Source organism: Heptranchias perlo, chromosome 3 (assembly GCF_035084215.1).
Source record: "Heptranchias perlo isolate sHepPer1 chromosome 3, sHepPer1.hap1, whole genome shotgun sequence".
NCBI classification, from domain to species: domain Eukaryota; kingdom Metazoa; phylum Chordata; class Chondrichthyes; order Hexanchiformes; family Hexanchidae; genus Heptranchias; species Heptranchias perlo.
In genome coordinates, this window is record NC_090327.1 from 40,347,146 (window position 1) to 40,360,615 (window position 13,470).

The window sequence follows — 13,470 nt, forward strand, 5'->3', positions numbered from 1 at the left end:
CCCTTTTTAAATATAGGAATAAGTCCAGAAAACCATAGACCAGTTAGCTTAACATTGGTGGTAGGAAAGATAATGGACTCTTTACTCAAAGATGTAATAGAAAAACATCCAGAGAACAAAAATATAATAAAGAATAGTCAGATCAGATTTCAGAAGGGGAAGTCATGCTTGACCAACCTTACTGAATTATTTGAAGAAGTAACAGAAAGGGTAGACAAGGGTGATGCAGTAGATGTAAAATATTTGGATTTTCAAAAACCCTTCCGTAAGGCACCACATTGTATACTCATGACTAAGGTCAAAGCATGTGGAGTCAGGGGACAGGTAGCAGAACGGATACCAAGCTGGCTACAAAACAGAAAGCAGAGAATAGGGGTTAAGGGTGGTTACTCAGACTGGCAAAAGGTGGGAGGTGGTGTTCCACAGGGATCAGTGCTAGGACCACTGTTGTTCACAATTTACATTAACGATTTGGACTCGGGAATCGTTAGTACAATTTCAAAATTTGCGGATAACTCCAAATTGAGGGGTGTAGATAATACAAAGGAAGAATGTGTCAAAATGCAAGAGGACATTAATAAACTTGCAGAATTGGCGTGTAATTGGGTCTGGAATTTCTATATAGATAAGTGTGAGGTACTGCATTTTGGATAGAAGAAAAAGGAGGCCACACATTGCTTGGATAATAAGTCTAAATGGAGTAGAGGAGCAAAGGGATCTCAGGGTACAGATACACATATCACTAAAAGTAGCGATGCAGGTTAATAAGGCCGTAATAAAGGCAAACCAAGCACTGGGGTTCATTTCTAGAGGGATAGAATTGAAAAGCAGAGAAGTTATGTTAAACTTGTACAGAACTTTGGTTAGACCACACTTGGAGTACTGTGCACAGTTCCGGTCTTCATATTATAAAAAGAATACAGAGGCATTGGAGAAGGTGCAAAAAAGATTCACAAGGATGATACCAGAACTGAGGGGATATCCTTATCAGGAAAGGCTGAACAGGCTTGGAGTTCTTTTCTCTAGAAAAGGCTGAGGGCTGACCTGATAAAGGTCTTTAAAATAATGAAAGAGTTTGACTGGGTAGAACTGGAGAAAATGTTTCCACTTGTGGGAGAGTCCAAAACTAGAGGTCATCAATGTAAGATAGTCACTAATGAATCCAATTGGGAATTCTGGAGAAACCTCTTTACCCAAAGAGTGGTAAGAATGTGGAACATGTTACCACAGGAAGTAGTTGAGACAAAAATCATAGATGCATTTAAGGGGAAGCTAGATAAGCACACGAAGGAGAAAGGAATAGAAGCATATGCTGATAGGGTTAGATGTAGTAGGGAGGGAGGAGGCTCATGAGAGCAGGGAGGTTATGCTAGAACCGCATAAAACACTAGTTAGACCATAGCATCAGTACTGCGTACAGTTCTGGTCACCACATTACAGGAAAGATGTGATTGCACTCGACAGGGTACAGAGGAGATTTACGAGGATGTTGCCAGGGCTGGAGAATTTTAGCTATGAGGAAAGATTGGATAGGCTGGGGTTGTTTTCATTGGAACAGAGGAGACTGAAGGGTGATTTAATTGAGGTGTATAAAATTATGAAGGGCCTAGATGTGGATAAGAAGGACCTATTTCCCTTAGCAGAGGGGTCAATAACCAGGGGTCATAGATTTAAAATAATTGGTAAAAGGATTAGAGGGGAGTGGAGGGGAAGTTTTTTCACCCAGAGGGTGGTGGGGGTCTGGAACTCACTGCCTGAAAGGGTGGTAGAGACAGAAACCCTCATCGCATTTAAAAAGTACTTGGACGTGCACTTGAAGTGCCATAACCTACAGTGCTATAGACCAAGTGCTGGAAAGTGGGATTAGGCTGGATAGCTCTTTTTTGGCCAGCACAGACACGATGGGCTGAATGGCCTCCTTCTGTGCTGTAAATTTCTATGATTCTATGAGGAGCATAAATGCTGGCATAGACCATTTGTGCCGAATGGCCTGCTCCTGTGCTGTAGACTTGATGTAAATTGGATTACTGACTCAGCCTAAGTACTAATGACTTATGTAAACTTTTTTCCACCAAAATTGCCACAGCAATGCACAACCGTACACACACATGATGCAAAAAAGGAGCCACAACCAAATTTTACTTCAATTCTATTAAGATTCTGCCCACCCTCAAAAAAAGTGCAACAGAAACATTCTAGTAATATTAAATTCTGGAATATAGAGTGCTAACAGTATCCAAGACAGGCTCTGCCTGACCTTGTTACCAGAACTAATTTAACAGAAAAAAATTACTCCTGTAATTTGAACAGAATTCCCAGTGGTCACTGATTTTTATTAGAATTTCATTTACAATTTGAATTTTCTTCTGACTTTACTGCTTTATATTAAACCTACTGTTGAATACATTTACAAGTCATAACATAAATATACTTAGTCCATATGAAATTAAGAGAAGCAAGTGTAGCTTTAAACTATTTTTATACTTTTCAATTTCCTCAGAATGTTTACCTTAAAAATACCATTTATCAAATGAGCCAAGTAAATTTCCTGGGAAGGAAAGTGTAAATAAAAATACTTCTTCAATTCCCTACAAAGAAAATTACTTTCAAAAGCATGACTATATATTCAAAAAGTATTTGTTTGCAAACATGGGTTAGTCTTTTACACTGTACTCTGTTATCATATTTGATCTTTCTGACATATTCAAGAAATGTGCAGGAATTTTGCTGCAAGCCATATGTTGTAAAAATTGGTTATCTAGTTTTCAGAAAAAGGAAATTACAGGGGATACAAATAGCTTAGCTACAGAAAACCATTTGCAATCAAGCACACATTACGTACTCTAGAGGTGTTTTATATCAGTTATATAAAACTGGATGAATGATAATGCTGCAATAACTAGGTACTGTACCTATTCAGAAGAGGCAACCTACAATATTCTCTTCCCGACTTATTTTAATTTACAGATTAAAAACTACTGCACTCAATTTCATTTAACTGAGCGGATTAGGGTGATTTATTAAAAGGTGTACTGGGCTTTTAAGAGGGTTTTTGGTATATACAGTTCCTGGAACAAATTATATTTAGGAGCTGCCAGATTGGCTGTTAGATATTCACACTGCGACAGATCTACTCCCCGGCAATAGATTTTTTTTTAAAAATCAGAGACAAAAAAGTTATGTAACTAAATTGTGTGTATGCAAATACTTTTCCCCCCAGTGTGGATGATACTCCTTCCAGAACAGAAAAGCTTTCAGAGTTTAATTTCAATCTGCATTCATTGCATTTATTCCCGGTTACTTGATCGGTTTTGTAGTGAATTCCTGCAATGACAATTTTCCTTTCAGTGAGCTTGTAATTATATAAAAAGCCAAACACATAACTGTACAACTGATATCCAATATGCAGAGAACTAGTGACAAAACAACTAGATTGCAGTAAGCTAACATTTATGGTATTGTACATTACAGTGATCACGTATTTTACATAAAACGCTGAATATGGTAGCACTGGTCGCTGGAAAATCTCAGACGCCATCTAAAGGATTTGCACAGTTATTTCAACAAAATATTCCACCTGCACTTTCACACGCACAGAAACTTTCTGCAGAACTTGTCCTTTTTCATCTCTCCTTACTTCCGGAGCTTAATATATGGCTCCTCTGACAGGTTAGCTTGTGTCTTGATCCTTTCACAGAGCGACAAGAGGAATTAATTTACTGCAATCTCCTTTCTACAGCCTCAGGCGAAACTACTATCCCCTCCGTTCTATTGGGGGATTGAAGAATGTAACATTCCCGCATCTGTAAAGTGCATTTCTCAAGAGCGCTTAGTAACACACGCCACGGTATTGGTATCGATCCCGTGTTTGGCTCTAATTCACTCAGCCTTGCAAAAATCGGAAACATGATCGAAAAACCTTCTTAATATATTCCTATACAATCTCGGAGAATAAACTAGAAATATACCACAATCCAGACCCAGAGGCTACTTAGGTTCAGCTTATATGATTTTTACATAGTAGATGGAAGGTTATTTTCTTTAAAATGACCATTCATAACTTTAAGCCCTTGCGTGAAAGAATCGAAACATCTGAAAAGAAACATCGCACTCGAGCTGCACCACAATAAGTCAAAATGCGTAATGCTATAGATTGCATGCCTCATTTGATCCTACAAATTTCTCCCGATTCACATTTGGAAGCGGACTGAACAGCAAACGACCATCGCCTCACGCTACTACTGCACGGACTTACCAGTTCCCCGTTAACAAGTGTGCAGAGCCCTAAAGTGAGGAGTATCCAGACGTTCCCCATCCTGCTGCTGCTGCCGCCGGTCTCCAGATGGCGAGTGTTCCAGCTCTGCGGAACGTCCCGGGGTTCACAGCGCGTTCGCTTCGCAAAGCCCGGCTTCTCCTCGCAGACCCTCCAACTACAGGCTCCACAACCTCACTCCACGCAAACACTACTTTTTCTTCTTCTTTAAAGTATATTCTTCCGCGCACTTTTTCCTCACGCGCCTGTCTTGAATTTCTCTATCCCTGATTAAATGTAATTCAAATTTTATATAGATATGTAATAAAAAAAATCAACGCAACTGAATGCAAAAAGAGCTCCATTATCACAGCCCTCACCTAAACCTCCCCCCCCCCTGGAATAACCTCTATCCCTGGGCTGTATGATTTAAGTGGGGGAGAGAACACTAATAGCGAACCAGAAGCGTGCGCGGCTCTGCTCTAAGGGGTGGAGAGGAGCTCGTTTTGATTGACGTGACCTGTAGCTAATCGAGATGAAGCACTGCAGCGCCGCCCTGGTACCGGCAGCACTAGAGGTAAAAGCAGATTTAATGGGTTATCCAACCCATTGCACAATATATGTGTAAAACGGATATGGGGATGACATGAAATGATAGAATAAAATAAACTTCAGCAGGATAAAAGTGAAGCTCAACGGGGCAATCCGAGCGGAGATGGTCCCTGGAGCTTCCCGCGCCAATTATTCATCTTTCTGTTGCTGTATTTTTTTCTCTGCTAAAGTCATTATTACTTGATTATTTATCATTAAATTTTGGCTCATTAAATTGCTGCGTGTGCGATATATTTTTCAGCGTTTAGGTGAAGATTCACTGCCTACAGAAAGAAACAAATCCAAATGTTTCATGACCCTAGTGAAACGAAAACGGATTTTGTGAATCTGGCAATTCAACTGCACTAAAAGCAGTGGGACGTTTCTTTCTACAAATTACAGCTATCAGCAAGTATTAGGTAGTGTCCCTATTAGAAAAGCTGTGATAATTTCCTATTAGAAAAGACGTGATAATTGAAGTTTTACTTATCCTTGAAAAAAGATCACGCCAGACTAGTATTTCGATTTCTGTAAAGACTGTACTTCATGTTTATATAGTTTTTGGAATGTTTTCAAAGGACGCGCATCAAAAATAACAAACTCGATTTTGCGAAATAGTTATGTATTTGGGCAGCCGATTGCAACAGTGTGTAGACTGAGCTAAAGGTTTTTTTTAGAATGTTTACATTTAGTAAAGTTGCTTCTCTACAAATATTGTTCCGTTCCTCTGCAAAGCACACTCCCATGAGTTCAAATTCAGCCTACAACGATGGAATTAACATTTTTGTTAGCTATAATAGGATCCTCCCTGAAATCACTTTAGATGCCTACTAGTGATCTGGAGGCCATAATGTAAGGTTTACTGGTTTATGGGCTAGTTTTTAGATCATACACACAGCTGAGCAACATTGGGCAAATCAAACTTGCTTCTCTTAATGTAGTGGCACTGCTCATTAGTGTTCTAGACATTGTGGTAACATGCAACCCTGGCCGACAGCAGTTGTTGTTCCAGACAATCTCCCATCAAAATATTAACCAGTTCTCCTTGGCTTGGGAAATCAGATAAGGTGGGGTACACTGATCAGCGTCATTAAATGACTGCAAGATGAACAAAATAGTACAATAGCAGAACAAAAAAGCAGTAGTTTGCTCCAGGACAATAAAAGTGATTTGGCATTGTGTGATGTTCATAAAGCAAGAAATAAATTCAAATCCAACTTACAGTGTGCACATTAGAAATCTGACATTACATAGAGATTGAGCAAGATAGATTTAGGATTTTTTTTCATAGAAGGAAATAAAGGCCTGCTTTTATATAATGTTTAGTGACACCTCTCAGGAATATCCCAAAGCATTTCACATATGATGAGTTACATAGAAGTGGAGTGACTTATGTACACAACAGAATGTATTAGGTGTCAAGATTAATCCAATATCACTTTTTCATCGGATTATTTTTAACCATTCTGAAATACAGCACTTCAACAGTTACCACGCTGCTGCTGTCACTTGAAAAAAATGCTGTATTCCTCATCTCTTATGTGCATCGACATAAAGTAGACCTTTAATTTCTTTTAAAATATCAAAATTACCAATTTTATAAATAAAAGACCATACAGATCCTGGTGAAGTACCACGTTTAAACAACTCAGTAACCCCATTTAACATAATGTTCATGTGTTTTGCAATTGGATCCTTCACAAATCTATGCTAACTCTTTTTGATCAGCTGATACTTGTCCAAGTACTTAGTCACTCTTTCTCTGATGATAGATTCCAGTAGCTTCCTGTTAAACTGGTGGGTCTGTAATCACCTGGTTTCTCCCTCCCTTTTAAAGTAATGAAGTGACGTTTGCAATTATCCAATCCAAAGCCATAATTCCCAAATCTAGAGCTTTGCAAAATTATGACTACTGCATCTGCAATTTCCTCACCTATTTATTTTAATACTCTATGACAGTGACCATCAGTTCCTGCAAATTTGTCCATCTTAAGTCCCGTTATTTTCTCCATTACTATTTTTTAAACTTATATTAAATCCACTAACTTCCTCCCCTTGACTTATTTTTAGGTTCCCTTGTACCGCTGATATTTTGTCCTCTTCCTCCACTATGAAAATGGATACAAAGTAATCAGTTAACAAGTCTGTTATTTCCTTTTTGTCCATTATAGTCTTACCTGCATTTGCCATTAATGGGACCACATTCCTCTTATCATTCTCTTTCTCTTAACATATTTATATTTATAAAAAAACTTTTGCTGTTAGCTTTGATATCTCTTGCAAGCTTTTTTAATATTCTCTTTTTGCACTTATTAGTTTCTTTGTATTCCTTTGTTGCTTTTTATATCTGTCCCATTTGATTTGAAGTTGAATGATTATACATAAAATTAAGGATGTAGAGATGGAGTACAACAGAGAGAGAGATGGAAAGAAAGTCTACAAAAATGTGTTGTCATTGAAGAATGTTTTCTCACTTTGTCAACTGTAGAATTATGTTTTGAAGCAAGAAGCAACTTGGAATACTTTTCTCTAGTGTGTTCTTTAGGTGACAGTATAAGTTTCCATTTTGTAATGTTATAATTATGGTAGAAGAAGAGAACTTCTTGGTAAGACTACTATCTTCCAAACTGTTGTCAAATAATTTCTGGGGAATAAAGAGGTTTTGTGTTAGTGAAACATAGGGACTTACATTAAATCTAAACTGCTCTTAAACGTAGTTTGTGTTTATTTAGAACTCCTAGTTGTCATTTAAGTTCATTATTACATACAAATATGCATTATTGAGTCTGACATAATAATGAAAGTAATGCATGAGTATATGGTACTTTTTGTAACCAAACAAATTAATATTAAGAACTACATTTTTTAAAAGACAGACCAAAAAAATTAAGGTGATATTTGGAGAGATAAGCAAAAAGTTAATTATATTTAGCACAAATAATACTAATGCAATACTACAGTCTCCTTAAAAAACATTTTGATCTTGCTCATCTGTAGTGACATTCGCTGCACATTTATATTTATATCTTCAAGCATTGTGCAATTATGTTGAAGGTGCATTGTAGATATTCTGGTTGTGTTTATAGATTAACAACATTTGGGAAGTGAGACACAAGGCAATAATTCCATTAAGGGAATTGAATGACTCAGCTGTAAACCATGAGAATCAATTTGAGATATTTAGCAGGATGTCTGAGGAGATCTGTCTTTGGTGCCTCTGCTTCACCAGAGAAGCAGTCACAGCTATGCCACCTGCTGCACGCTAATCTTCAAACTACCTCAAAGATTGGTATGCTTCTACTTGTAGCTGTGAAGGTGACAATGGATTCTTCCCAGCAAAGGGAATCAGCTAGTGTGCTGTACAGAGATTCATAACGCAAGAACCAGATGCCAAGTTTGGCAGGGACAGCATCATCGTAACTTTCCAAGTGGAAAGAACCCAGCAGCTCAAAGAGTTTCCAACAATGCAGGGTGTTGTAGATAGTATCCATCTGGCCATCAGGGCTGCACATTAGAACTCCAAAGTTTCCATGAGCAGAAAGGTGATTAGTATCCACACAAGTATCATATTGCACATCAGTGCCTGCTTCATGGGAGCACCTATGGCTCTTGCATCCTTCAGCGGTCCACCCTGCCAAAACTATTTGAGGGGTCCCACAGAATGAATGGTTGGCTTTTGGGAGAAGAAGGCTATCAGTTGGTGTCCAGCCTCATGACATCCATCTGGAACTCACACACACAGAGGTGATACAGTGAGGTCTATGTCACCACCAGAATAACTATAGAACACCCCATAGGTCTGTTCAAGCAATACTTCCATTGTTTGGAGCAGTCATGAGGAATACTGTGGTGCAGTCCAGCAAAGGTGAGCAAGACCATCACCATGTGCTGTGTGGTTCACAATTCCACAATTAGAAAAAGGGATTGAGTATGCAGCAGGCCAGGGAGAACCAAGGAGCTGCAGCTTCGCAAGAAAAAAGAAAGAACTTGCATTTATACAACGTCTTTCACTATTTCAGGACATCGCAAAGCACTTCACAGCCAATTAAGTACTTTTGAAGTGTAGTCACTGTTGCAATGTAGGGAAATGTAGCAGCCAATGTGTGCAGAGCAAGATCCCACAATCAGATAAAAGACCAGATAATGGTTTTTTTTGGTGGTGTTAGTAGTTTGTTGGCCACAAGACCGGGAGAACTCCCCTGCTTTTCTTTGAAATTGCCTTGGGATCTTTTACGCCTACCTGTGAGGGCAGACAGGATCCCGAGTTAACGTTTCATTTGAAAGATGGCATATCTGACAGTGCAGTGCACCCTCAATACTGCACTGAAGTTCAAACTAGATTATGTGCTCAAGCCCTGGAGTGGGATTTATACGCATGACTCAGAGGTGAGATTTCCATTGCTGTGGTCATGCTATGAAAGAGCGCACATTATAACCTACATGAAGCTCACATGCATTCTCACCACTCAACCTGAACCACCTTCTTTCTGCTCCTTACAAGCCTTGAACCTCCGGGGAGCAGAATCATGTGATGTCCCTGCAACAGCTGGTGACATTTCAAACAACGCAATGGCTGCCAGCAACAGTCTACTCTGACACTTCCTCAATTTTTTGATGAATCTGGCTGGAGGGAGAACTTGTGTGGTCTGCTTGAGAAGAGCCTGCCTCATGGGATCCTTGCTTACCAGTCCCTCATTGTTGGGCCTCTCAGCTGCATGCCTCGTGATGTGAACAAGAGCAATCTGTACAGTGTTTCAGATGCTCTTTCTAACTGATCACCCAGCCTATTAAATCCTGAAGAGTCAGACTCCTGTTATTAGGTACCAAAGACCTCAATGCATGAGCCTTAGTGTTCATGCTGTGCTTACTCCATCAGTGCTTTGGGAGCCCTAAAAACGCCACTCTCTACATGAGTAATTCCTTGCTTCCGGACTGCAGTGACGTCACACATGTCCTGCTCCACATTCTCCACCACCTGCTATAGGCTGTTGGTGGCAAAGGATGCACACCTTTTACTTTTGCATAAGCTCCCATTTGAAGGCAGACTCAGTATGACACCAATCCCATGCACATACTGTTGTGTTCGTGGCTTTTGTGAATTTTTTTCTTCCTTACCTGCCATCTTCACTTCTGAGTTGTGCTTCCCTCAGCATCCTTTTCTCAAACTATGTAACTCATTCTCTGGGATGCTAGTATCTGTGCTGGCGCAGGAGACAGGTTGACACAATATTCAGTGAAGTGCCTGGGGTACTTCTTCCAGCCTCATCAACTTGTGATGAGCCTAAGGAATAGAAAAGGAGGAAGATGTCACCTAATCAATGGTGTTCAAGACAGATAAGATCTTAGTGCACCATATAACTGATGAAAACCCTGTTGTGATGACTTAGAAAGGGAGTCACAAAATTAAGGCTCATAATAAATGATGTCACACAATGGTTTCAAACTGGCCTTCACCAATGCCCCCTATCGATTAACGTCCAAAAAGGGCAAGTTATCTCCTTATAAGGGTGAGCTACTTGAGTAGGGCAAGCCCATCTCCCATCTTGGTTCTCTTACAGTGGCCGTGGTCAACCATGCCCTGTAAGCAGAGCATTTTAATGATGATGTTAGAAAATGGTTGAGCAGAAGAAACAAGAAACATCAACTGTGTCCTGTCCACGTCCCTCTCTCGGCCCTCATATGTCCCATTGATTTGCATTGTATTCTCTCCTGCCATACTCTTTTGCACGTAACCTGTAAAGGGCTCCATGCATGGAACAATAGTCCTGAATGGCAATGTGCCACACAACTTCTGTAGAATAAAGGTGAACAGCAAAAACCGGACAATACCTTTTGGTACCTTTGCATCTGATCTCCATGAGCATACAATAGATGGACATTTACATTCCTTGTATGAAGAACATGCATGTATGTGTAAGTGACTACACTTATCTTAGCACTTCTTGTGATGCCACAGACCCTCCTTATCATTTGCTCTCATGTATGGTGGACCTGAGAGAATGCATGGACTTGCTGCTCCGCCTCCATCCAGGGAGTTTGAGCCTGTGTTTTCAGAGGTGGCTGCCTTCTGCCTCAAAGTTGGCCACCTACTTTCACCACACCTCCTGCAGCGAGATTTCCTAGGCATAAGAATATAAGAAATAGGAACAGGAGTAGGTCATAAGGTCCCTCGAGCCAGCTCTGCCATTCAGTAAGATCTTGGCTGATCTTCTACCACAACTCCACTTTCCCACCCTATCCCCATATCCCTTGATCCCCTTAGTGCCCAAAAATCTATTGATCTTAGTCTTGAAAAAACTCAATGACTGAGCATCCACAGCCCTCTGGGGTAGAGAATTCCAAAGATTCACAACCCTCTGAGTGAATACCTCATTAGAGAATACCATTTTAGCAGTCTCCGTCACCCCAATTTGCACTGAGAAGCTGTGCTGTGAACTCTTCTTTATGGGCAAGCAACAGACCTCAAAGAGCTACTGGTTGGCCAATTTTTTGACTGGCAGCCAACCAACTTTCAGGCTTCACTCCCTGCACATGTTTTGAACGTTTTCAGCCCCCATTTTCCATTAGGAAATTGGCCTTATAATCCGTTCTGTTGATGTGGTAAATTAGCTAGTAGCAGTGGGAAGACAAAAGTATTGTGCAAATTGTATGGGTGTAACAGCAATTTATGTAACTTGAGCTGGAGATGAAGAGGAGCATATGATAGAAGCTTAGAAGTTGGTTCTATAATGGTTGGAATCTCTAACACTCTTCCTCATTGATAGTCAATGCAGGATGATTTCAACCATTGCATTTATCACAAGGTTACTGAGAAACAATAAAAACATATGTATGTATATATATATATATATATATGTATATGTGTCATATGTATGAATATTAACTGTATGCAACTGTCACAGAGAGTAAATTCGCTGATCAATAGAAGGCTATATTTTATGAATATTATGCACTTGGTGCAGAGCTTTTCCCACTGGGGTGCAAAATCTGCCTTGAGTGGTGGTACCATAAACATTTCTGTTTTAGCCTTGGAAACACAGTGAAGGTGATATACCACAAGGATAGTAACACCCAGATCACTCACAGCAAACTAACTCTGGGACTTTTTTAGTTTTACTGAGCATTAATTCACATCAATTACTATTCACTCACATATACAGAGAATGTGGAGAGGAAATGTGAGGTGCATTCAACTCCCATGGCTTAAGCTCAGTAGCTTCTCTCACTTTATACTTGTAGAAAATCATACCCATTATTACATGTTACTGTCACCTTTTTAGATAACATTTCATCATCTTCCAAAGCTAGAAATTCAGGTAAGTAGAAGGTAGGTATGAAAAGCTAATTTGTAACAGATGAAATGATACAAGAAACAACTCTGAGAGGTTAGATTTTGCTGAGGTAAAATGCCTACACAAGACTGCATGGCCTATTGTTGAGATGAGTTTGACATAACAGTTAATGTTAAGCAGCATGCTGATTCTACACCAATAGCAGGCCAGTGGAGTGCAGCATATAATGTCAATGGGTGAGTGAAAGAATGCATAAGAAAATACAACATATAGTCAGATTAGAATTGTGCTCTTTTCTGGTTAATTTTATGTTTACACAGAAGCTTGTATTTAGGATTGTATACAATGTTTCATAAATATTACTCCCATGTAAAATGTCATGATGTAGTTAAAGTATAATATATTAATGTCACTGTTGAACCACACTTTTCATTGTATTTTTATTGATTGCACTTTTTTGTGGGGGGAGATTTTTAAAATCATTGTCAGGACTATAGCACCCCCTAAAGGTAGGTCAAAGAATATCAAAGTAAAACAGTGGACAAGTTTTTAAAAAACCCAGGTAATGTAATACATAGAATTACATAGAATGTACAGCACAGAAACAGGCCATTTGGCCCAACAGGTCCATGCTGGTGTTTATGCTCCACATGAGCCTCCTCCCTCCCTACTTTATCTAACCCTATCAGCATATTCTTCCATTCCTTTCTCCCTCGTGTTTATCTAGATTCTCCTTAAATGCGACAACCCTAGTCGCCTCAACTACTTCTTGTGGTAGTGAGCTCCACATTCTAACCACTTTCTGGGTAAAGAAGTTTCTCCTGAATTCTCTATTGGATTTATGGCCCCTAGCCTCTGGTCTCTGGTTCCCCCCTGCAAGTGGAAACCCCAAGGGCTAAATTGGGCCGCGTAGTGCCCATTCTATCGACGCTACGCGGACACCTAAGTCCTGAAAATGGTGTCCGAGACGCACACGCACACATCCGGTGTGATGTGCGCAGGACGCCATCTTAGTAAAGATGGCTGCACACACGCACCTAATGAAAGCCGGCAGCATGTAGAGTGGGGAGATTATGTCCTAAATCAGTGTGCAACACTGATTTAAATGGACTGGTGCTACTTTGGAGCTCCAGCCAATGCACTGTCTTAACCTCGCACAGCTGAACAGGTCTTAAACAGCATGGAGGACCCCCACCAGTGCTATTTAAAGGGATCATGCAGGAGTTACAGGTTCATTGCTAGATTATTGCTTCTGGCTGCTGTTGCATTTGTACCTGTTTTTGGAAGACTCCTATACTTGAGTACTAGGACTAGGGGATAGAGGTTAACAATTAG

General features: G+C 39.9%; 1 protein-coding gene across 1 annotated transcript in view; it reads right to left on the reverse strand.

Annotated features, from left to right (window-relative positions):
* The window catches only part of sdc2 (syndecan 2), a 116,208-nt gene extending 111,511 nt beyond the window's left edge, over positions 1-4,697 (reverse strand). The window contains exon 1 of the mRNA XM_067979139.1: positions 4,256-4,697. Within this exon, the coding sequence (XP_067835240.1) occupies positions 4,256-4,315 (60 nt within the window). The 5' untranslated portion in view covers positions 4,316-4,697. The remainder of the gene's footprint in view (positions 1-4,255) is intronic.
* Positions 4,698-13,470: the final 8,773 nt, after the last annotated feature.